Genomic DNA, 25,908 nt, shown 5'->3' on the forward strand with positions numbered 1-25,908 from the left:
GGAATTCTGATGGATTATCATCTGTCATCATGTGATATGTCTTAATTAATTCTAAACACGTGTAATTTTTGAGCCAGTGAATTCCTCTCCTTGAAACTTCGATTTTTGGCACCTTCTCGTCAAGATGTACAGGATTGTATATTAAAAAGTTAAAAATTTCTGGGTTGCCAAGGTGAAGTTAAACCATTAAATTGTTCTAATTTTTAAGTTTTTGTTTGTTTTTTTGTTAATTTCCTTCTGCTCGTTTACGGTGAGCAAATGATTGCCCTACGATTCTCGCGACAGCTCCCGTTTCCTGTTGTCGCGGCGCTCGGATGAATATGGATTAACTGTCGATGTTCTTCGCATATGGAGATTTATCGCAGCGGCTCCCTTTCGCGATCCCAGCTACGGACTATGTGTTAAACATTCTTGAGGCTCATCCAGGAAACACGTGGAACTGATATGTAGAAACCGGGAGATCAAGTGACACTTCGATGAAGTGCGAATCCCACATGCTTGCGAAACGATAGGATATCTTTATTCAATTCACTAGAAACTTGATGCGCTTCTTCTAAGTGTCTTGTTTCTGGCTTCATTAAAATGACAAGTTCGATCACCATAACTTTGAGCAAAATTACAACTAACGCAGAACACAAACAGCTGCATATTCTCTGAAGACTAATAAATACATCATCAATATTTAAAACCGCTATTCACTTAAAAAATAAATAAATCCCAAAATCGTGGCATTTGTAAATCGTTAACTATCTGCTCCATACTAATTTTTCCCCAGGGGGTAGAACAAAAGGGATTTCCCACAAAACATAACATTAAAAGCTACAATAACCGAGAGAAACGAAAATCGTGACTTTTTAAAATTGTTATCCATCTGCTCCACACTAATTTTTTCCCCAGGGGGTAGAACAAAAAGGATTTCCCACTAAACATAACATTAAAAGTTACAATAACCGAGAGAAAAGAGAATCGTGACTTTTTAAAATTGTTAACCATCTGCTCCATACTAACTTTTCCCCAGGGGGTAGAACAAAAACGATTTCCCACTAAACATAACATTAAAAGTTACAATAACCGAGAGAAACGAAAATCGTGAGTTTTTAAAATTGTTAACTATCTGCTCCATACTAACTTTTCCCCAGGGGGTAGAACAAAAACGATTTCCCACAAAACATAACATTAAAAGTTACAATAACCAAGAGAAAAGAAAATATACAGTATAAAAATGATAAAATCCATCTTTTACACGCCCCATACGTTTTTCGTACAACTTCCCCCTCGAACCACTACACCTCCGTGAAAAAATTCCAATTTCCGCATAATAAAAATAGTGGTGCGTTCTCTGAACATTGCTAAGCGCGCCCACAAGCTCCAAAATCAATGTCTCTGCCAAATTCTTTTCAAAAAAATTCCAAAAATCGGGGAAAATCGGGTAGAGGCTTCGCGAAGGGATGCTACGGTGCAGAAATTGAAGATTCCAGCGAGCAGGGGTAAAAACGGTTCGGCCATCGTTCGGAGGGTTAAATCGATCTCTTTGTGGGCACCGCCACGGCGGCATGGCGCGAGGCAGCAGACGTCGGATCGACCGACGCGGCTTGTCTGCCTGTTTTCAGGCTTCAGTCGCGAACCGACCATCGCGAGTAGAACGTCGTGACGCGCTGCCAGCCGATCCAACAAGGTCCCAGTTCCGTTCTGAGCATCGGAGCAAGCCGGTGAGCCCGAGGAGGCCCAACATCGCCCGGCAGAGCCCGAAGGAGCAGCCGTTGCCCTCCTACTGCTGGTCCTTTCGAATCCCGGAGCCGAGGCCAGGGGCCTTGTCGCCTACGGGGCCCGAAGAACTACAGACACAGTTCCTGAAGGTGAGTCCCGGCCGTTTGCTACCTTATTTACGCAGCCGGCCCCGCGTACGCGGAAGCAAACCGGATCGAAACCGCTTGAAACGTCGCGCCGATAATAGCTGACACAGACACGGACGTTGACTTTCATCGATCCTTCGGACGAGGGGACGGATTTCACCGAGTCCTCGGCCGACTCCTTTGTTCGGGGATCTTGACCGTAGATCAGGCCCGGGGCAGTCGCGCTATTATTGCTAGACGTCACGCCAGACAAGAAATTTGCAATTTAACGAGACCGTATTAACGATAACGGTAACGATTCGCCGAGCATCCACCGTGATAGCGTTCGAAGGACTCGTATTCCGCTTTCGACTGTTTTGAAATGGAGCTTGATGCGAGCTGATACGTCGTTGGGCAACTCTGCGATACGTCGATGAAGGATTCCGTGTTGTTGTTGTTGTTGTTGTTTGTTATTCCGTGCTCGGCTCCCCGGGAGATTTCGTTCGCCTCGTTTTCGAGCGTCGGTTTTTAATTTCTGCGCAATGGAAAGAGTAAATGGTTAATTGTAGCTGTATTGCTGCGTTGGAAAACTGCGCGAGTTAATTAACGCTGGGTTTACGCAGCGGTTTATTGTATAAAAATATCGAGAATATATTCAGTCGGACTTTTTGCGGCTTTTATAATAATATATGTTCCAAGGAATAAACGTGTTAAATGCATTTTTACAATCGCAATAATTGTAAATTAAAGGGTCCCGTAAATCTAGTGTTAATAATATCAGTGTATTGAAGAACCTGAGCCCTTGTGTTGCAAATGTGTTGTATAATCTCTGTACAATTAATTTGCTTTTAATTGCCTTCAAAGTAATTGACGATCAATTCAGAGAGTGATTAAGAAACAAAATTGTGGAACAAGATTTGCTGTTGCATCCTGGTTGTATAATGTTTGTGCAATTTATTATTTCCACGTTTGAGTGTATTGACAAACGACAGAAATGCCGCGAGGACAATGGCCTCCGGTGGTTCGGCTCGCAGCTTTTCTAAAGATTGCTTGCTCCGTTTTGAAATTGTGCTCTCGATCCTTGCGAAACGGAAAGGAAAAGTCGATCCGTCGAAAGTCCGGCGCCGGTTTAAATGTATCGAGCAAGCCGCTTTCGAGAACAGTCTGCGTCCTGTACGCACCGTAGAACGCACGCTCTTACACGCGCAATACACACGCAGGAATACGAGCGACTACCGTTTCAAAAATAGACGCTCCGTGATAGGGACCCACGCCGTTTTCGATGGATAGGATAACGCGGCGCTTCGAGATCGTTCCAGGATTTATTATGATTGCGTAGAGCCCGGTTAGGTATACAGGTTGATCCTAAAATAGGTGACCAGGCCCCGTAAGGACAACAATAAGATCCTTCGTCCGAGAGATTTGGTAGCTTGACCGTGGATCTAGAATGGCTGTGGGTTAGGATGTTTTAAACATTACAATATTGTAAAAACTAAGAATACTTCTCCTTTCGGTTCAGCGTCGCCAGATCAAGTCTTGTTCCCCCACTCTAATTTCCCCTTCCACCGCGCCATTCCCCACGTGACGCGTTTCGACTCTGTCGCGCATGCTCCGGTACTGGCGGGGAGGGGGTAACTCTTTCCCCTCGATTCGTGCTCCCTCCCCTCACCTGGCAACACTGGTTCAAAGTTCGTTCTAATTCAAAAGCTCGAGTAGAGGTATAGATTGTTTAAAAAATAGGTGGACTTAGGCATGAAGACATGTTTTGCTCACTTGAAATATAAAGAGATTCTATAAACAGAATTCTGAAGGTCCTTGGTCTTCTGAGTGTATTCTCACTGTGCTTTCAAAATTGAGAGCACGTGTACAGGGTGTTTCCAAAATTGGAGGCAATTGTATACAAATCTCCTGGCTATTTTAAATAATACTTGATGAAACTTGAGGACTTACTGGGTCCAGTGCCGCGTATATAGTTGCAAAAATCAATTTAATTAATAATACAAATATTTTCCTTTCTATACTTGATATAAAAATGTTGAGTCCATAGTTCCTCTTCGTATGAAAAATAGCTTAGACCTGATGGGAAGTAAACTTGAAATACTTTCAGACTGTTAAGGGTTAATAATGAATTATGGGAACGAAGGATTGAATTCTGGAATCTTCCAGGTGTCCGGATCGACCCTGACACAGGCAGTCTCTGCAAACGCAATCATAAATTCCGCGATAAAGAGGCGGCGAAGCTGGACATTTATGTTTATAGACCTCGTTGCGATAAGAGGCGAGGTCTACCGCGATCAAAGTAGTGTTAACGTAAATCATGCTCGCTTTCTCGCTCGTACTGTAATGAATATGTATCGGATCGGGTTCAATCGTATTGACACTTGGGATCTTCCACGTTTGCACGCATTGTTTCCTCTAAATAAAATCGTTGGACTACGAGCCGGCGACACCGGTGCGTCACCAGACGATTTAATCGCATGAACGATGTGCAATAACGCTCGGATCGCACCTGCAGCTGATGCTCGTCGTTATTCTACGATGCCGATTTTCCTGGACCTTTGACCCCCTTCGCGTCTGCACAATTGACCAGAAATAGGCGTTGTCCGAATTGCAATGTGCTCGGGCGATTGTTGAAGCCACCGAGTTTCGAAACAGTAAAAAGGAAAAACGAAGATGCGAACCAGATCGAACAGGTTTTGATCGATGGATTTCTGTGACATCGCAGGCAAAAAATGTGACAAGATAAGATTTGCTCGCAACACTTCCGAAATGAAGAGCTCGATCATTTCTTAGAAACTAACGATGCGAGATATGTTCACGTTCACATCGACGTATTTCCTATTTCTAATTTTACAATTATAACGCGGGCGTTAAATTGTTACATTAATTCGTTGCTTCGATAAAAATCGCTTCGACTCTCAACAAGTGCAATTATCGTTATTTTTAGAAGAGCTCTAAACAGGTAGCTAAAAGATTTAATCTAAGTTAGAAAAGCTGGAGTACTATAATCAGTTACAAGTAGAGAATACTGGTTTTGGAATTATTAGGGAGGCCCATAAGTAATCAATTATTTTGAAATCTAAAACAAACTTTGTAGTAAATTCAGGGTTTTATTTCTCAATTTATTATATAATCTCCATCATTATCAAGGACAGTTTGCCGTCTTTCTTGCAAATTTTCAATCCCCCTCTTATAGAAAACCAGGGTTCGTCAAGCAAAATATGACTCAAGGTGCCTCCTAACATCTTCTACAGAATGTTTTGTTTCTTAAATAATGCTCCAGAGATCTGAATAGATCAGAGGGAGCAATATCCGGTGAGTACGGGGGTGCGGTAAAACTTCCCATTGCAATTCTTCGATTTTTTCCTGAGTGAGTTACGCTGTATAGGGTTGAGCATTGTCAATTTGCAGTATTACACCTTTTCTGTGGACTAAAGATGCCCTCTTTTTCAATAGTTCTGAATACAGCCGTTGTAATCGCTGACAATACAACTCAGCAGTAACTGTTTCTCCAGGTTTCAACAACTCAAAGTGAATTATGCCACGACAGTCCCACCAAATGCACAGTAACACCTTTCTAAGCGATAAGCTAGGTTTAGGGGTTGATATTGCGGTTTGATTTGCAGAAAGCCATTGCTTGGAACGCTTTATGTTATCATAAACAATCCATTTTTCATCTCCGGTAACGATTCTGCTAAGAAATGGATCTCTACGAAATCTTGATAGCAAAGAAGTGCAAATTGATCGACGAATATTCTTGTTGATCTCCGACAATTGATGCGGTACCCATATTCCTGGCCTATATGCCTTTCCCATTTCGTTTAGGTGCCTTTGTATAGTTGACCATGTGGACCCAAGGCTTCTCGATAATTCTTGTATACTTAATTTTGGATCAGCTTCCACTAGAGATTTTAGGGTGTCATTATCAAATTCAACTGGTCGTCCGAGGCCTGTCAGAGAGATCATAATCACCAGCAGCAAACCTCCTGAACCAACGTTGACACTCGTTGACCTTCAATACATTTCCATAAACATCGCAAATATTCTTTGTTGTTACATTAAATCCCGCATGAAAATGAAAAAGTATGCAATGACGAATATGATCCTCGGAAGGTACGGACGCCGCCATTTTATTACAGGGTTGTAAAAAAAAATATACTTTTTAGAATATTTTGAACACAGGCTGCTTTACCGAAAAATGTGAAAGTACAGAACTAAAGGCAAAACAAATGCTTTGAAAATAATTGATTATTTATGGGTACCCCTAATATAGTCAGTCACAAGTAGAGAATACTGGTTTTGGAATTATTAACACTAGATTTACGGGACCCGTCAAAATGACGGATTCTAATATTTTTAATTCACGAATATTGGGATTGCAAACATGGATCCATGAGGAATTATTTAACAAATTGATTTCTCTAGGTATATATCTTTAAAAAAATGGCTACAGATTTTGATAAATATATTCATGTTATTTTTATAAGGAAATGTAAAATAGTCATTTTTAGTGCTCCGTAAACCTAGTGTTAATATTAGGAAAATTTTATTCCGAGCAAAAACGTGCGCAAACACCTGTTTAGACCTACAGATACGTACGTCGGAACATCGTGAAATTTAGTGTTGTTTAGGAAAATTGTATTCCGAGCAAAAAAGGAGTTATTAACATTTAATCGGAATTTTGGAATTGCACCGCGTCGATTTTCACTTCTTCGAAACTTCTGTTGAAACTACAGTTCGGCAGCTTTTCCACGACTCGAAGGACGTTTCGGTGACCTTATTTATGAGAGTAGAAATTTTTTGATCCGACTGTTTGTCCATGAAAAAGTTGCGCTAGTTTCAAGGTGCAAAATACATCGGAATCGTAGCTTTCGAGAGACGTTTCAGTGTTTACGCTCGTGTTTATCGGCGAGTGCCAATGTTCGGGGAATTTTCAAATCATTCTAATCATTCGTCCCGCCTCGGATCCAGACGACGATAATGCCTCGCATAATGGTCTCGAGTGCTGGATTAATCTTGTACCGGCTAATCGATACTACACAGACAAGATAACAAGTTTAATAATGACACGATGATCGACGGGAAATTACGATCGTCAGATTACGTTCACCAGAAAAATGATCGATTCACTCGAGTGGTCGCCTTTTTACGAACCAACGAGTACGATGACTGTCATTACTAGTGACCCGTACAATGTCGCGCAATACAAAAATAAAGGAAAATGAACTATGATGTCATCGTCAATTGTAGATCCAATAAATAGGAAAGACTTGAGCATGATAAAGTGCGGTTAAAAAGATATTGGTTAAGAAGGATTATATTTTTCCAGTGAACTGGAAAAGTGGGATCAATTTAATAACCGTTCGCAATTGCGATTGCGCCAATACGATCGATACGGTTGATAAGTGTAATCCTCTTGTCTATATTCTTCAACCATTGTTTCGTAATAATTACTATGCCGTCTGTGTTTATCTGTCCACTGACCTACGATCATTACTAGATTACAAAACTACTAAGCATTTATGGCTCGTAAAATTCACGGTTAAAAAAGCAACTGCGAAATGCCACGTTCAAGGCAACGTTCTGTCGTAGGTTATTATTCTAATTTAGCGATATTCACATCAGGAAAGTCATCAGTTTACTCTACATATGCCCCCAATGCCTAGCCCATAAAAGTCCCTAAACTATCCCTGTGAGGGCCCATGAAATTTTCATTCGGCGTGGATCAAAGAATAGTATCTCCTGCCCGATATATGTCTCTGGTTAGACCCACGTTTTGGACATGTATCGAGTAAACGCTGTAGTCTCGAAGTAAATAATTGCGGCTGATTGTTTCGGTGGACGCAGAAAGACGCGTCTCGCGCATCGATCGCGATCTTTAATCGAATTGTGCCGCGGATCGATTGTTCGCGTGGAAGATGTTTCTCGATCGTCAGCCAATATAAAGGAATAATCGTCGGTGTTTGTCCTTAATTGTGGCTCACGTGACGAGGTCCCGCAGCACGTGAGTCGCTTATGCAACCGAGCGCAAAGTCCCCCTGCATCGATCGTGATTTATCGCCGAACGATTTCAGAAATTGTGTCCTCGTTAACGGGCTCTTTCCGCGGAAATACCTCAGGATTCAGGAAACAGTCGTTCGACGTATGGAGAGACGGAGAACGTGTGCGATTTTCAAAGATCTAGATCGGTTTGATTCCTTTGTGACGATCGGTGTCGCCAGCGACGGAAACGAACGACTCGCGAGTACGAACAAAATTGTGGATAAGGAAAATGAGTGGAAAATAATTTCCCTAGAAGCGTAGAAGCTTTAGAGCCTGATAGTAATTTTAGAGAATCGAACGTTCATTCTGCGCAGAATTTTTTTAACGAGTTGCAGCATTTCGCTTGCAGCGAATGGTAAGTAATTTGTTTACGTTCCAGAAATTATCTTGAAGCGAACCGACCGTTTACCGCGGCTTTAAATAGACTGATTGCGTGCTCGAAAGTTGCGACGTGTTGTTCTTTGAAAATTACAGCAGTTGTGCTGATATTTGCTACGTGAAAATTCCCAGCAAGCATTTCTCGAGTCTCATGAAAATATTTTCGCGAGAGCAACGTTTACACTATTTTAAATAATCGTGAGTGATATTTACAATGACTTCACTCGTGCATTATACAAGATTTCTTAATGTGTAGGAACAATTTTCGTACAAACTAGCACGCCTTATGCAACTAATTACAGCCGTCGGAGATATTTTAACGGTCCGCAACGGGAGTACCGAAAATGTCGGTCGGAGGCGCAAGAAAAACGGACCTGCGCTTCATTCCCCGCGTAAAGTATAGTTTGTCGGTCAATTAGCGTCTCCGGAGTAAAATTAGAGATCGTAAAAGAGATAATCTGAGAAACTTCGCCTGGAAAAATACGGAAACCGGCGAGCACACGTGCTTTCTGGAAGCTCGAGGAAATCTTTACGGCCGAAACACACGATGCTCGTTTTAATTACGAAGGAAATCAATCGAATTGTAAAAACAAAGTGGTAAAGAGCGCGATTAAATTTGTTTTTCAGCTTTTACGATCCTGTTAACTGTATCTACGCTTTAATAGCTCGAAGTTTATCAAAGTGGACAGCGGCTGGGGCAGTTGAGAGTTCTTTATGGCTGTCATTGGTTTCCAGAGTTTCATTTGTACTCGTCAACGCGTTCGCTTTTTTTTCTTAAACGAAGCAGAATTAATTTAAATTGACGCTAAGACCGTGTTTAGAGGCTTCCGGTCACGGACGAGCTACACAGAGTTTAAACTTATCTGGGGATTAGCGTTTTAATGAAACGAATAAATCCGTCGTCGTTTATTATCAATCTCGAAGCGAGATTTTAATGTGCTGCGCGTCTTAACTTCGACGTTGCAAATGAATTTATTGCAAGTTGTCACTCAGGAACGACATAGAAGCCTTTTATAGCATTTTATAGTAATTTGGACATTTTATAGTTGATTTGGTTTTATAGTAAACGGACGTAGCTTTAGCTTCATAGAAGACCGGTTTCATAAACGAACCACAAAATCAATTTCATAAATCAATTAATTTTTATATGTGTAGACAGCTCGAGTAAAACCTGGTAACTTTTGAACCTTTTCCTAAACTGTTCACACTTCAAAAGTCAAAACAGTTCAAACTCCACAGAAACACCTGACACGCATTACCATATACCTACATATTCATGTAGCACTTCAAACTATTACGAAAGAAATAAAAATGCGAAATGGTTCTTTATGCAAAATAAAAATGTAGTCCACACATTTATCCCATTAGTAATTGTAACATATTGAAAGCATTTTTTAAATCTTTTGTACCGTTTCAAATCTTGCAAACTCATTCTCTCATAAATGTATAGAATCCTCAGTTCAACTTTCATTTTGGCATAAAATTTTAAAGAGCATCTCGAACAAAAGTGGTACAGTTTTTGAGCATACAAAAATTTATGCTTCCTCTTTTCGAAACTGGAATGTGCACAGATATTTGTATTTAAATACTAAAAAAGATATCATTAATAATTCCTCAAGTGTAGTGCACAAATCGATAAACTAACCTTCCAAGCTTTTTTTTTACATTTTACTGGCAAAGCATTTAGTTTAACTTTCTCCGTTTAAAACAAACTTCCTTAATAATTATATGCTCAATACCACTGAATCGAAAGAATCTGCAGATAAAAATGAATTTCACCGATCTTCTCTCAGTTCAATTTTCTATCATATTTGTCGAATGGGCAGCTCGAATATCAACTTATGAGAGCATGCGTGCACTGTACAACAAACGCTCGCGAAAGGGTCGAATCATCGGAGCTCTACGGCGATAGAAATTGAACAATGATTTGTGGATACTGAATAAAGCGATCTCAATAGAGCTAAAGCGCGTCCGGGCCCATAAACAATATTCCTCGGCAATGATCGATCAACGGATAGCGGCGCCCGTGTTTCTGCAAAGCGCCTCGTAGAAAGTTAGTGTCCTGCCACGGAGGCGGTCTCGGCTACGAAATTACAGTATCATTAACTATGGTATTCCACAGTCTCCTTCGAAACACATGTTCGTGACCACGGTATCTACCCGCACGGTGAATTATTCAAAGCAGGAATACCTCCGTTCAATTCCGCTACATTACACAAGTTTCGAATCGCATGCTGACATTTGTTCAATCTTATCTAATGTATTAGACGCGCATCCGACAAATTGTTTGCATACCTATCTTTGGAGGCTCTAAATACAAAAATGTTCATGCTCGGTTTTAGTTCTTAACGGAGTAACCATCGTCTCGAGTTCGTTAAGTTCTGCTTTAGCTCTTCTTTAGAGGTGTTTAATAGTTAATTTAATTCATAAATCACAACGATTCTGCCTCCAGGTTGCAATTAACAATTTTGTTAGCATTCCCTCACTGACAAAGTATTTTTGTGTCCCCCAGAGCGCAATAAGTGCACGTCTTTTGACTATAGAGATTGCGATCAAGAGTATATGGAATTAAAGGTTTGGGTATACTTTTCGAGGACAATTTTCGAAGAATTCTGGGCCGTTCGTGTGCGAGCTCGCGTGCCCGAGCAAATCGTGTTCCTTAACGATCTGACATTAAGCGGAAAACAGCAAATGGCGGCAGCAAGCAATCGGCGTGATTATATGTGTTGGCTGATTTTTCTGTGCAGAGCGTACGATGGTGACCAAGTGCCATAACTTCGTTCTGAGCTGACGAGGTGTTCGTTTCGAGGTGAAGTCGGAATTGATTAACACATCCGGAGGAAGAAGAGGGAGCAGCGGTTCAAACGCTCAGGAATCGAGACTGCTCCAGCCAGACAAATAGGAAGGAAACATGGATCCCTATTCGTTGAGGTCAGTATCACTGCAGTCACCGGCTAGCCTGAAAAAATCGTTCAAATCAGCACAACCTTCTTCTGTTCTTTGTAAACCTATAATACCCAAAATCCACCTAATATTTTCACGTCTCCCAATTGTCTTAATTTCTTCACAAATCCTATAATATATTTCCTAAGTTCTACGATACTTTCGTAGGCCCTACATTTTGTTCCAAGTCTCACCATTCAAGGTCTCACCATTCTCAAGGTCTTCAGCTTTTCATGAGTTTTGCTATCTTCTGTAAAAGCTGCACAACTTTTTTGTGAACCCCAGAATTATTTTATAACCCTTACAATTTTTCCCAAAGTCCTGCAATTTTTTCTCAAATTGTTTAATCTTTATGTAAGCCCTAGAATTTGTTTCCTTACCATTTTTTCCACACTCCACCGATTTTCTCCTTTTCGAAGTTTTACAATCTTTCCATAAATTCTACAATTATTGCTAAACTTCGTTTTCTTCTTCTTCACTTTTCTTCTTCTTCACTTAGTAAATACAGAGCGTAAAAAATACTCACAAAATCTATTCAAGGTCTCACCATTCTCAAGGTCTTCAGCTTTTTCATGAGTTTTGCTATCTTCTGTAAAAGCTGCACAACCTTTTTGTGAACCCCAGAATTATTTTATAACGATTACAATTTTTCCCAAAGTCCTGCAATTTTTTCTTAAGTTGTACAATTTTTATGTAAGCCCTAGAATTTGTTTCCTTACCATTTTTTCCACACTCCACCGATTTTCTCCTTTTCGAAGTTTTACAATCTTTCCATAAATTCTACAATTATTGCTAAACTTCGTTTTCTTCTTCTTCACTTTTCTGCTTCTTCACTTAGTAAATACAGAGCGTAAAAAATACTTATAAAATCTATTCAAGGTCTCACCATTCTCAAGGTCTTCAGCTTTTTCATGAGTTTTGCTATGTTCTGTAAAAGCTGTACAACCTTTTTGTGGACCCCAGCATTATTTTATAACCCTTACAATTTTTCCCAAAGTCCTGCAATTTTTTCTCAAATTGTATAATCTTTATGTGAGCCATAGAATTTGTTTCCTCACCATTTTTTCCACACTCCACCGATTTTCTCCTTTTCGAAGTTTTACAATCTTTCCATAAATTCTACAATTATTGCTAAACTTCGTTTTCTTCTTCTTCACTTTTCCTCTTCTTCACTTAGTAAATACAGAGCGTAAAAAATACTTACAAAATCTATTCAAGGTCTCACCATTCTCAAGGTCTTCAGCTTTTTCATGAGTTTTGCTATGTTCTGTAAAAGCTGTACAACCTTTTTGTGGACCCCAGCATTATTTTATAACCCTTACAATTTTTCCCAAAGTCCTGCAATTTTTTCTCAAATTGTATAATCTTTATGTGAGCCATAGAATTTGTTTCCTCACCATTTTTTCCACACTCCACCGATTTTCTCCTTTTCGAAGTTTTACAATCTTTCCATAAATTCTACAATTATTGCTAAACTTCGTTTTCTTCTTCTTCACTTTTCCTCTTCTTCACTTAGTAAATACAGAGCGTAAAAAATACTTACAAAATCTATTCAAGGTCTCACCATTCTCAAGGTCTTCAGCTTTTTCATGAGTTTTGCTATGTTCTGTAAAAGCTGTACAACCTTTTTGTGGACCCCAGCATTATTTTATAACCCTTACAATTTTTCCCAAAGTCCTGCAATTTTTTCTCAAATTGTATAATCTTTATGTGAGCCATAGAATTTGTTTCCTCACCATTTTTTCCACACTCCACCGATTTTCTCCTTTTCGAAGTTTTACAATCTTTCCATAAATTCTACAATTATTGCTAAACTTCGTTTTCTTCTTCTTCACTTTTCCTCTTCTTCACTTAGTAAATACAGAGCGTAAAAAATACTTACAAAATCTATTCAAGGTCTCACCATTCTCAAGGTCTTCAGCTTTTTCATGAGTTTTGCCATCTTCTGTAAAAGCTGTACAACCTTTTTGTGAACCCCAGAATTATTTTATAACCCTTACAATTTTTCCCAAAGTCCTGCAATTTTTTCTTAAGTTGTACAATTTTTATGTAAACCCTAGAATTTGTTTCATTACCATTTTTTCCACACTCCACCGATTTTCTCCTTTTCGAAGTATTAACATATTTTTCCATAAATTCTACAATTATTGCTAAACTTCGTTTTCTTCTTCTTCACTTTTCCTCTTCTTCACTTAGTAAATACAGAGCGTAAAAAATACTCACAAAATCTATTCAAGGTCTCACCATTCTCAAGGTCTTCAGCTTTTTCATGAGTTTTGCTATCTTCTGTAAAAGCTGCACAACCTTTTTGTGAACCCCAGAATTATTTTATAACGATTACAATTTTTCCCAAAGTCCTGCAATTTTTTCTTAAGTTGTACAATTTTTATGTAAGCCCTAGAATTTGTTTCCTTACCATTTTTTCCACACTCCACCGATTTTCTCCTTTTCGAAGTATTAACATATTTTTCCATAAATTCTACAATTATTGCTAAACTTCGTTTTCTTCTTCTTCACTTTTCTGCTTCTTCACTTAGTAAATACAGAGCGTAAAAAATACTTAAAAAATCTTCAAAAAATGCATCTGAAATTAAGCCTGCATGAAAACTGAAAAATGGCTGCAGACTCTTTAAACCGAGCCACGAAATTTGACGTTTACACAAACATCCTCGGCCCAACAACATCAGCTGTCGCACAGCTGCAGGAATCTGGTTTCTGGACCGGTGTTTTAGTCTAGAAAAAAAAAGAAATGTTCCAATCACTATAGCTGTTGGTCTCAGGTATACAGCATCGGGGGCCTGCATAGGCTCCCCGAAGACGGGTCGAAAAGATCTTTTCCCTTTTCTTTGTCCTTCGCGTTGCCCGTAGACCGTCGAATGATGCAGGTCGTCGAAAGATCTCATCGTAACCGCGATCCTAATGCCTCCATCAGCTCCGAATGCACATTGTGACCTTTTCTGTGCCATAGTGCAGCATTGTGCCGGCCCGGCGTTTGTCACGCTAGAGACACACGGGCAACAACCGTATTCAACTAGAAAAATTCGCTCTTTGTCTCCGGGCCATGGGAACGTCGCCTCGGGTGCATTCAATTCGTCTAACGATCTTTAACAGCGTTTTCATTGAACCGCCATAGGCATAATCGATGTTAAGTGTGGTTGCTTGGAGCCGGCCAACTGCTTAGGCCCGGACAGAAAATTTCATGACGGATACTCTGAATGCCATTAAAAGGTTTTGGTTAAACGAATCGGATGAAAGACCCGAGGTAAAAGAATCGAATGAAAGAATTATAAAAAATTAAATAAAAATTATTATTATTAGGAAATTAATTAAAGAATGAAATAGAATGATTGTACCTGAAAGAATTGGATTGGAAGAATTTTAGTTAACACGTTGAACACCACGTCAGCCATATGTGGCTGAATTATTTGTGCAGGTTTTAAAATGAATTTTTACGTTGATATATTCATTGTACTAAACTTAATTAGTTTAGCAAGAAAGTTGGAGGATTACTCAGTATCTTAGTTATCTTAGTTAGTTAGCAAGAAAGTTGGAGGATTACTCAGTATCGTACATTTAATTTTTTGCAATTTTTATTTCATTAAATAACTTACTTCGATTTTATGGAATTTTTGGGGTTCTAGTTTGGCGTTCAAAGATTATCAGAGAAAGGAATTTTGTGCGAATCTTCCTGCCAAAATTTTGTCTGAATGACAAAAACTTTCCAGTTGACAAATTCTGATATCTATCTGGAACACTTTGAATTATCTAGGCGTGATAGTTCGGTCACAAGGCTAAGAAAAATTGCAGCAATGATCGGCGTAACTCGATTAACACTAGGTTAACGGTACCCGTCAAAATGACGGGCTCTAATATTTTTAATTTACGATTATTGAGATTGCGAAGGTCCATCTACGTGGAATTATTCAACAAACTTATTTCCTTAGGTATATATTATTTTAAAAATTGCTGAAAACTTGGGTAGACACATTCTTCTTATTTTTATAAAGTAATGTAAAATACTCGCTTTTAAGGGGGCCGGCAGAGTTTGAAATCCGTATACGTATGCATGGGTCAAAACCTTTTCAAACTATCGCTTCAATATTGCAATGAGCAGTTTAGAAGTGGTCAATTGTGTTTCCTAAAAGTCCAATTTATGTCTGTATAGAGCCCAAATTGCGAATTTCTACCTCATCGTGGAGTAATTTGTAATATTCGGCAGAAAATTCGAATTCTGAAGCAAGTATGACGTCACAAGATGGCTGCCGCTGAGAGATTCTCTTAATTTCGCGAGATTTAGTGTTCGTATCGAAAAAAGGGCTCTATACAGACATAGCAAAGACATTTACAAACACGGTGGTATGCATTTTTAATTGATTACTTACTTATTTAAGACGTAAAATGTCTAGAAAAAAAGGCATAGCATAACATAGCGTGACAGTCAAGGCCAAATGCCTGCCGGCCCCCTTAATGCTCCGTAAACCTAGTGTTAACGGAGCGCTAACGAAAGTTTCAATAAAAGTGAAAACCGGGAGCGAATCGATAAGCGTCAGCCCATTTGTTGAGCAAGCGAAACGCTCGGCCGGAGCGCGGCGTCAGCTAGACGACTAATCGTTTTAATTACGTGTATCGAGCCGTAATTCTAGCCGACCGGTCGCGGCATTGTTCCGTGAGAAGCGGTTCTCAAAACTATCGGCATTCGGGACCGGCTGATCGATCGACTCGCGTTTCATAACAGGCCGATAGATGATTCTGATGACGATGACACCATCTCAGACGATCTAAACGAACCTACTCGCTCGCGTTATTGTGATTCCTTCGCTGTCCTCGAACGAATTTTCGAGTTTTCGAAAGTGTCCTTCGCGCGTGACACTCCTCGCCGGTGATGGAGCCGAGAATGTCGCCGTCGGAATGTTCCATCGCGATTTTCCTCGTGCCTCTTCACAACTGCAACCGAAGGGACTAATTACTACGCATTGCATTTTGATGTGAACGCTGGAATTACCGAGTACTAATTGCGATTGATGTGTACTTACAATTATGACGAGAGTTTAGTCCGACTTTATATCATTTTTATTAAGTGTGCTTCAATTACTTGGAAATTTCTCATGAAAATGCTTTTATAATTTCGGTAATTGTGAACGTTCTTTTTCGATTCACCTCTCGTGTCTTTCTACAATTTCAACCACAAGGAGTAATTACTAGAATTTGCTATTTGATACTAACGCTGGAATCACCGAGTACTAATTGCGGTCGGTGTGTATTGCTTTGTAACTAAGAGAACACCACGTTTGTTGAGATCCCACACAATTTTTATCGTAATATGCGCTTCAATAAAGATCATAACACACTACTTTGCTGTTCAGCCACACTCGTACTTATCATTCGTCGACAGACATTGGAGGATCGTCAGATTTCACCGCGTTGATACACACTCCGCGAGTGAGACCGTTTGGCAAACGTGAATGAAACGCGAACGTAACGGCGAACTTGCCTAGGAGCTTCATTGTTTATTAACACGGTAGCTGCCGCGCCGGTCACCGGTGACCGGCACTACTGGTTTCCTTTGGAACTACTGGTATCTATTCTCATAAAATTAGTGGCATTGAATACTAATTTATTCGTACGAAATAATTTGAATAAATAACGTGCAAACTCTATTATCGTGTAACTAGTAGAAATTATTGTTTATACAAATGAAGGAGGCGGGACTTGAAACGCAAAATTCACGACGCGTTGACACTAGGTTCACGGAGCACTAAAAGTCCACTATTTTGCATTACTTTATAAAAATAACAAGAGCGTATCTGTCCAAATTTTTCGCCATTTTTTAAATACCCGAGGAAATAAATTTTTTGAATAATTCCTCGTGGATGTATCTTTACAATCTTGATAACCGTAAATTAGAAATATCAGAAGCCGCCATTTTGACGGGTCCCGTAAGCCTAGTGTAAATGGAATATGTATGAGAATTCTTAACGTGAATATTTCTCAAGAATACTAAAATGAGCGTGGGTTCAAATGGGTTTGCATTTCATGAATTTAGACTAGAAAACAATTCTAGAAAAAATTGCCAATTATAAGGGCAGGATGCCAAAAGTTTATGAACCATTAACCCCCTGCCTTACAATATCGAGTCATACTCGTGATGAAGATTCTGAACAGAGTCTAATATAATAAATACGTATGCTATTAATTTCCTTTAAACCGAAACAAAATTCTATTTTATCGTAGTCGATATATATCCTTTGGAGGAAACATAGACATACAATAAATATAAATTATCTTTCTTTTTTCTATGAAATTTTGGTGCAAGGGGTGGTGCAAGGGGTTAAAAATGGTGGTGCAAGGGGTTAAAAATTAATGTACCATTTCTATACGATATTTCAACACAGTAATCGCTTACGAAGAACGAAACGAATTTTCTAGCGAACTAAGAACGGTGATGTAAAGTGTAAAGAAATAAAAAAAGTGTCACGGCACGGCCAGGGAACGAGCGCACTCAATTTAATTTTAGGCGTGACCATTTCGCGGTCCCGCGTTTACGAGGGGCCGAGTGTCACTGACCACCGGCAGCCCATTTTGGAAATTAAAGTTACGCTGGATCACGCGTCTTCGCGCGCGGCCCCGTTCGTTTGCTTGGACACGTGTTACACGAACGACGCAATAATAATGATCCGTGCGAACGCGAGGTCCCACCGGGTTAACGATTAAAAGTCAGATAGCTGTCCCCTCTCGTCCCATGCAAATTGCTTCGCTAATGAAGCAAGCCGAAGCCGCTGTATCTTCCTTTCCGATTGACACTAATTTTTCGAAGCGGCCCGATAGCCTCCTCCAGTCTTTTTTTCTGCGAATCATCATGCCTCGCTGTAGATAGTTGCTCTATCTACAGTAACGAGCAAAACCGAGTCTACACTATTTGAAGCAACATAACTTTTTAAAAATTAGATCAAATGACTTGAACGTTCTTGAGAAGTTAGAAGGATTAGTTTATTAGACGAGGTGTAAAAAGTTTGAATTGGTCGGAATCGCAAAAGAAATAGTAAAAATTAGTTTTTTTAGCTTTTTTTTATCTGAGCCTGTATTGAAAATTTAGAAAATGTGTTTGATTCGCTCGAATAAATTATATCCATGCTGAAAATTTCACCGATATTGGTTAATTCGTTTACGAGTTATAAACGGTTAAAAGTGGAAAAATTGTCATTTTTCACGATTTTCGACTTAAAATCGCACTTTTAATCGTTTATAACTCGTAAACGAATTAACCAATATCGGTGAAATTTTCAGCATGGATATAATTTATTCGAGCGAATCAAATACATTCTTTAAATGTTCAATACAGGCTCAGATAAAAAAGCTGAAATATCCAACTTTTACTGTTTCTTTTGCGATTCCGACCAATTCAAATTTTTTTCCAAAATTTTTAACACCTCGTCTAATAAACTAATCCTTCTAACTTCTCAATAACATTCAAGACATATGTTGCTTCAAATAGTGTAGACTCAGTTTTGCCCGTTACTGTATGTCTTCGTGTCAACATAAACGGTGATGTAAATTTATTCTTTACGGTTGACTTTTGCCTGCTGCCGATATCAACGTTTGACGTCCATTTTCGTTTCTTGCTCAAAGTAGCTCGTGACGGCAAGGTTTTAACGTCGGAAATTCTTCGGTGTTGTTTTTGATCGTTTTGCTTCGAGATCTCCTTCGCGATATAGCAAATACGTGTACACCACTCGGTGTTCCACTTCTGGAACCATTAAAAAATCTCGGTGAATGGGTGAATCACCGTAAAGCGTCACCAGATTAAAATAATCGCAAAGAAAATCACGCATACCGAAATGTCACAGCTGATACGTTATTCTGCTTCCTATTGCCTCGATACAAAATCGAGGTCACTCTCCACTTACTATTCTGGCGATCTCGAGTAGGCACGTGTTGTTGGTTAGGCGAATATTCGCTCTCGTAAGTGCTAAGCATTCTGGTAGTGATTTTAGCGTGGCTGGTCTTTCCTTGGGCCTGTGCAAATTTTTTTTTATAAAGATACAGTAAATATTATCGACGTGAACCTTGTTCCTGTGTATTTACCGGTTTTTGGAGTGTGGTTACAAAGTTTTTGTTAGAATCTTCGACTTTAGTGGAGCAGAAGTTTATATTATATTATGTATAAAAATGTATATTGTTTAGAATTCCTCTGACTGTACCAAATAGAGAGAAAAATATTGACAATTAAAAAAATTGTGAGATTTTGCATATAGTCTTGATATTTTCCGTTTTTAAGTGAGTGTAAAACATTGAGAAACAAATATAGTTTTACACTATACTTTTGTTTCGTACTATACTGTACTTTTGGACTGAAAATAACATTCTCGTTATCACCAGCTTATTGTTACTCAGACTAAACGAGCTATTACTCCGTTATGTTCGGGAATAGAATTATGAAATTTTGAGAGCGTATTTTCTGAATACTCCACTTCCTGTCGCACTATAACGCGACGCGCCCTTTGACCGACGTGTTAGGCGAATCGATCACGAAGCAATCGACACCGATCACGCCAAAAATCACTCAGGATAATACAATTCTTCGGCGATAAAGATCGCGTACGACGAAAATCGTTCGTCTCGAGTGCTCTCCACGATCGAGATGCGAAAATCGTATTTCCCGCCTCGTGATTACGTCCAAAAACGTCACACAAAAGATAATGATGCCAGTGCTAGCAGCACGTGTCTCTCTAACGATGCTATTCTTAGATAATACTGAACTATGATTGAGAAAGCGTCGACGCGTTAAAAATTGGCGTACATATATGTAGAATGATTCGCGTGACGATCATTCAGTAAAGATCGCGTGGGAATTCGTCGCGGGGACGGAATCTCGATCGCATTATGATAAAAACGAGTCCGAGGTTCGCGAAAAGACACTTCCTTAGTCGAGATTAGATAGTGCTCGAGTCTCACCGTGCACATGCACGACTCACCCTGCATTTATACAAAGTACGTATCCTAATCGTTATCCTGCGGCTCGTCCTTTACAATCGCCCGATTCATTCCTCGTTCGTTTGCTTGGAGACCGCACTTTATTGAATAATAATTTCTGTCATGGTAAACGTTGCATCATTTTAGGGCTCAGAGTGTGCATCCCTTGGTGCATCCAATGGGGTTCTGCCTATAAAAATATCTGAGTGTTAGAATATTAAATAAAAATATATAAGTAAATATTAGTAAAAATGAGATATTGGAAGCGTAAACACTAAAATAATTGAAGTTGAAGTGCTGAAGTGTCAAAGCAAGTGCAATCAAAATATTAAGAAAGTTTCGTATAAGTGACTGTGATAAAATGTCAAAGTACAGTTAGAATATAAAAATTCTAAATTAATTTAATGTAAAATGAATCGAATTGATTAATTATTCTCTTATTAGTTTACTTGGAGACTGCAGTTTATTGTATAGTGATTACTGTGGTGGTGAACGTTGCATCATGTTTGCGCTCAGTATGAGATTGTGCATCCCTTGGTGCATCCAATGGGGTTCTGCCTATAAAAATATCTGAGTGTTAGAATATTAAATAAAAATAAGTAAAAATTAGTAAAAATGAGATATTGGAAGTGTAAACACTCTAATCTAATTGAAGTTGAAGTGCTAAAGTGTCAAAGCACGCGCAATTAAAATATTAAGAAATTTTCGTGTAAGTGAAAGTGACAAAACATCAAAGTACAGTTAGAATATGAAAAATATCTGGACAAATAATAGTGAAATATCGAAAATATGAAAATTCTAAAATAATTGAGGTATCCTGCTCACCTAATTCTTTTCTTATTAGATTACTTGGAGACTGTAGTTTATTGCATAGTGATTACTGTGGTGGTGAATGTTGCATCATGTTTGCGCTCAGTGTGAGATTGTGCATCCAATAGGGTTTCTCTATAATTAAAATATGACAGTGTCAGAGTATCAAAGTACAATTAGAATGTTACAAAATACAGTAAATAATAATAAGAATATTTGGAAAAGAGCAAAATAAGTATTAAAAACACTAAAATAATTGAAGTCGAAATTCTAAATAAATAAATTCAATTGAAACGTCTTCAATTTTGGAATAGGTGCAATGAAAAAATACTGCAACAGAATAATTTAAAAATACAAAAATAAACGGAATTAGCAAAACATTCAAATAATTCATTTGTTTCGTGGCATTTCGGTTCGGCGGTTGATCGAGTGTCGAAATCAGTAATAATAGTTAAAAATAGTGCATGAACGTGTCGGTTTTATCGTACGGCCAAAATTCTATCCAAATCTACACGCGTCGAGCGGAAATCAGTTCAACAGTTATTATTCATTTCACGATCGCTATGTATGCATAAAATCTGGGATCCAGCCACGACTATGTCTCCATGCGAACGAACGATAACGTATTTACGTAACGCGACGGAGGAAGCATTATACGAGAAAAAATTGAATTCGCTGTTCTCAAGTTGGGTTTACCATGTGTGCACCAGGAAATAGCCTAGTCTTGACAAATTATTATTAGACCGGCGATCGGTGACGCTATTGGTCGTTCGAGAAGAGCTCGTTTGTCGAATACATTTGCCCGTTTCGCATCGACACTTATTGTGTCGACCATACTGCATCGAAACAGTGAGTTAAACTCGCTGCGAACGTTTTCAAGCGGTGAATTTTAACCCTTTGACTGGAAATGACGAGTTAATTTGACGACAAAAATTTGTCGCTTTCTCCTTCGCTGAACACATAATTATGTCATTTTATTGTCATAAGTAGCCTGCAGATTTTATGCATTTACGACAAAAATTAGTAGATCAAGTGCTAAACAGTAAAAACATTTAAAGAATTCAAAATTACTGTTACATTATTTCCTGCTTGTTACAATTATTAAGGAAAAAAATTAATGCGTGGCTCCTGTAGGTTAAAATTAATACAGACAATTTTTATTTTGCGTAAAAATTCGCTGTCTGGTCACAATGATCAATTTTATTTGTTTTGCGTTGCCCCTAAATCAGGGATTTCAAAAGTATTCAATTTCATATGTAACATATCTTGTTGTTATATAGATTGTATACGTATATAGTATTGACCGGATTGTGGAAATGTGTTAATAAGCAGTTTGAAATAAAAAGTAATTATTCTCCTAAATAAAGAACGATTATCTTTTTAAAAAATTAGTATAAATCTTTCCCTCATGTCTGAACTCTTATAAAACTCTTTTCTTGGCCAGCCAAATATTTTAGAATTTACAATTTGGCCCACCCAGGTAAAACTTTGAGAACCCCTGCCCTAAATGTTCACGATTGAAAAATCATTGCGAGACCGGTCATTTAACAGACACTGTGCATTGTTAATAAACATCTCGAGCCAGACTGTCATGATCTTTAGACTCTTCTCGTCATGCTTATTGTCACGGTGGAATTTTCGGTCGCGCTCACCTTTTTGTACTGAATCGAACATTTTTTTGTCGACGAATGTGTTTAGCACGGCAATGACTTGCGTTACGTAGACATAATCGAGCATGACATAATTCCAGACGAATTATAGAAGCCGTAGACGGTGTAAAATTCCCAATGAGTTTGCGAAAAGATCGTTTTTATCGAATTAAAACAACAAATGTTCGTCTGAAGCTTGCACAAACGCAGACTCCCTGCTCTGAATCAGTCGTTTAATGTAAATACAGTAGAAAAACATTTACACAACGATAAAATCTGGATCACTTAATCAAACGTAATCATTACTCAGAACGTTAACTAATTGTGACTAAATAGTATTGCGAAAGCAAACGTTATTAGTCATGCATAGGGGTTTATTGCTCCAAACAATTTATTTGGAAAATGTAATTATTATATGAATGATTTTTCAAATCCAACCTTTAAACCAGAAAATTAACTATCTCTGATTAAACAGATATTGCGAGAGCAAATATTAACAATTATGCACACTGCGCAGGATATTAAAAGCAAAGTAATTGACAATAGAGTTTACTGCCCCAAATAATTTATTTGGAACATATTATTATTGTATGAATGAATTTTCAAATGCAACCCTTACACCAGAAAATTAACTATCTCTGATTAAACAGATATTGCGAGAGCAAATATTAACAATTATGCACACTGCGCGGGATATTAAAAGCAAAATAATTGACAATAGAGTTTACTGCCCCAAATAATTTATTTGGAACATATTATTATTGTATGAATGAATTTTCAAATGCAACCCTTACACCAGAAAATTAACCAACTCTGATTAAACAAATATTGTGAGAGCAAATATTATTAATTATGCACACGGTGCAGGATATCAAAAGCAAAATAATTGACAACAGGGTTTACTGCCCCAAATAATTTATTTAGAAAAGATAATTATTATAAGAATTTTTTTTCAAACGCAGCACTTACTCCAGAACATTAACTAACTCTGATTAAACAGCATTGCGAGAGCAAATATTATTAATTATGCATACAGCGCAGAATATTAAAAGCAAATTAATTGACAATAGAGGTTACTGCCCCAAATAATTTATTTAGAAAAGATAATTATTATAAGAATTTCTTTTCAAACGCGACACTTACTCCAGAACATTAACTAACTCTGATTAAACAGCATTGCGAGAGCAAATATTATTAATTATGCACACAGCGCAGGATATCAAAAGCAAAATGATTGACAATAGGGTTTGTTGCCCCAAATAATTTATTTGGAAGATATAATTATTGTAAGAATTTTTTTCTTAAAAAACTGAAGTTGAAGGTTTCGTTTGAGCAACAATGTGCAGTTTATGGTGCAGAATAATAACACCAACGACTGCAACTGGGTTACCAGCAGCAAGGATCGTTGCAACAAGGTGTTCCCCGCTTTCTACTTCTGGTTTGTTGAAAAGTGGATAATCAATTTAGCAATTCTCGCGTCGGCGAGATCGAAAGCACATCTGGAATAGGATTGGCCGGCAAGTGATTATGGCAACGTGTTTGCACGGTGACGAGTGACTGGTATCGTGGACAAAGATGCTTTCGAAACAGTCTTCGCCGAGGCAGATCGATAGAAAAGGATCGCGGTGGTCGAGAGAGGTGAATATACTGGGTGTCAACAACGTAATCGCCGTTGAACCTTTTTTTTCCTCTCGTGCCAGGACGCGTGGTCCTCTTTCCACAATGTGAATTGAAATGATCAGATCCATCGAGTAGAAAGTGCAAAAAAATGATTATGGTCTGACTGTTTGCCAAATAACATTTTACTGCCATTATTTGAGATCAGATTCAACAAGCCAAAAGTAGAAAAGAAATATTGAGCTGTGAATGTTCACCAAATAACAGCTTGCTGTTTTCATTTCATTTTATTTTTGATATTAATTAATTACGAATAGCAGAGTGAGAGTAGACTCAGTGTAATAAGCTGTGCATATCTACTGTACATCGTGTTGCTGTATTTACATTAAAAAATACCGTAGAAAAATACAAGCTCAAAATAGCAAAGTGACAAACGCGTAAAAATAGAAGAAATAAATAAATGCAGTCATTAAATAGCAAAGAAGGCGTAGATTCCAGCAATAGTAGGAAATATAGTAAGGCTGACAATCACACGCAAGAAAAAGTGAATCGCCTGCCTCAAGGACTGAATAAGAATATTGTATCATTGTTGGCACATTGTAAATTGATATCGACGTCCGTCGAGCAGAAAAAAAGCCATCGTTTTTCCTTCAACGTCGCTAATTACTTAACAAGGCGCGTCGATCCGTAACAATTCATTTATTCTCTTTAGAAAATTACGTAATGGTCGCGTGCACTCTAAAAAATTGATCGAGCGCTAGTAAACGAGTTAGCTTGAATTAGCAGGAACGATCAGGCTCGTATTCAGAATTATGCAACGTTGTTCCTTTCGTTGCGCGCATGGTCAACAGAAATCGTCGGATCGACGCTTGTTAATTGTCCGCGCGGCTAATTCCGACGAGTTAAGACCGGTCGGCTTAGGCGAGAAACGCTTTCCGGTTGTAATTAAACACGCCGCGGGGAATCGTACGGGTGTCGTTACCCTTTCTTGGAAACGCGTCGTCGGAAGAGCTATAAAAATGATCGCTCGAGCATGCATTCGGTCTCCGAGTCGCTTGCCATTGTCACGTTCATTCACAGATTAGCTGCGACTCGCGCCTCTGCCATAAGTTACTGAGAATTGCGTTCTTGCGGCTGCCAAGATCTGATGTTCTGCATCGAGTGCATGCATTTTAACGTCTCTTGTTACCTCAAGTTACAAAACTGCATATTTCCCAACTACCAATTAGAAGTTCTGCGACGTAAATTGACGATAGATCAACTTGTCTCTGTTAATTGGACAAAAATTAATTTCTAGTACATAAACATCATCAACAGTGTCCACTGTTCTGTACAAACACTCTTCCATGTTTCAACAGCGTTTCTGCAGAAAGGGAATACAACTTTGAACATGCAATGTGAAATTAGCTAAATTGATTAGAAGTTCTGTAACGTAATTGATGATAGATCAACCTGTCTATGTTTGTGTACTAGAAATATTAATTTCTAGTACACAAACATCACCAACAGTGCCCATTGTTCTCTACAAACACTCTTCCATGTTTCAACAGCGTTTCTGCGGAAAGGGAATACAACTTTGAACATGAAATGTGAAATTAGCTAAACTATTTAGTACATAAAAATTTGCTGTTTCATCTTGAGAAAGTTGGTAGAATCAAAGGAAGTTC

General features: G+C 38.6%; 1 protein-coding gene and 3 long non-coding RNA genes across 5 annotated transcripts in view; 1 reads left to right on the plus strand and 3 right to left on the minus strand.

Moving 5' to 3' along the window:
- The first annotated feature begins 1,615 nt into the window (after positions 1-1,615).
- The window catches only part of LOC143359109 (facilitated trehalose transporter Tret1), a 33,736-nt gene continuing 9,443 nt past the window's right edge, over positions 1,616-25,908 (plus strand). The window contains exons 1-2 of one of the 2 annotated variants that reach the window (XM_076796818.1): positions 1,616-1,856; positions 11,000-11,183. In XM_076796818.1, coding sequence (XP_076652933.1) covers positions 11,164-11,183 — 20 coding nt within the window. In that variant the 5' untranslated portion in view covers positions 1,616-1,856; positions 11,000-11,163. Of the gene's footprint in view, positions 1,857-10,999; positions 11,184-20,027; positions 20,184-25,908 lie in introns of those variants that run through there. The other variant, XM_076796807.1, reaches the window with a different exon arrangement.
- LOC143359131 (uncharacterized) lies at positions 11,186-11,645 on the minus strand. Its single transcript, XR_013083066.1, has 3 exons — positions 11,576-11,645; positions 11,390-11,516; positions 11,186-11,211 (listed from the first exon to the last, which is right to left on the minus strand). It is a non-coding gene; the product is annotated as an uncharacterized LOC143359131 (long non-coding RNA).
- LOC143359136 (uncharacterized) lies at positions 11,681-12,281 on the minus strand. Its single transcript, XR_013083069.1, has 3 exons — positions 12,254-12,281; positions 11,915-12,194; positions 11,681-11,855 (listed from the first exon to the last, which is right to left on the minus strand). It is a non-coding gene; the product is annotated as an uncharacterized LOC143359136 (long non-coding RNA).
- Positions 18,765-19,521, minus strand: LOC143359120 (uncharacterized). The gene is made up of 2 exons (XR_013083062.1): positions 19,027-19,521; positions 18,765-18,939 (listed from the first exon to the last, which is right to left on the minus strand). It is a non-coding gene; the product is annotated as an uncharacterized LOC143359120 (long non-coding RNA).

Source organism: Halictus rubicundus, chromosome 1 (genome assembly GCF_050948215.1).
Source record: "Halictus rubicundus isolate RS-2024b chromosome 1, iyHalRubi1_principal, whole genome shotgun sequence".
NCBI classification, from domain to species: Eukaryota; Metazoa; Arthropoda; class Insecta; order Hymenoptera; family Halictidae; genus Halictus; species Halictus rubicundus.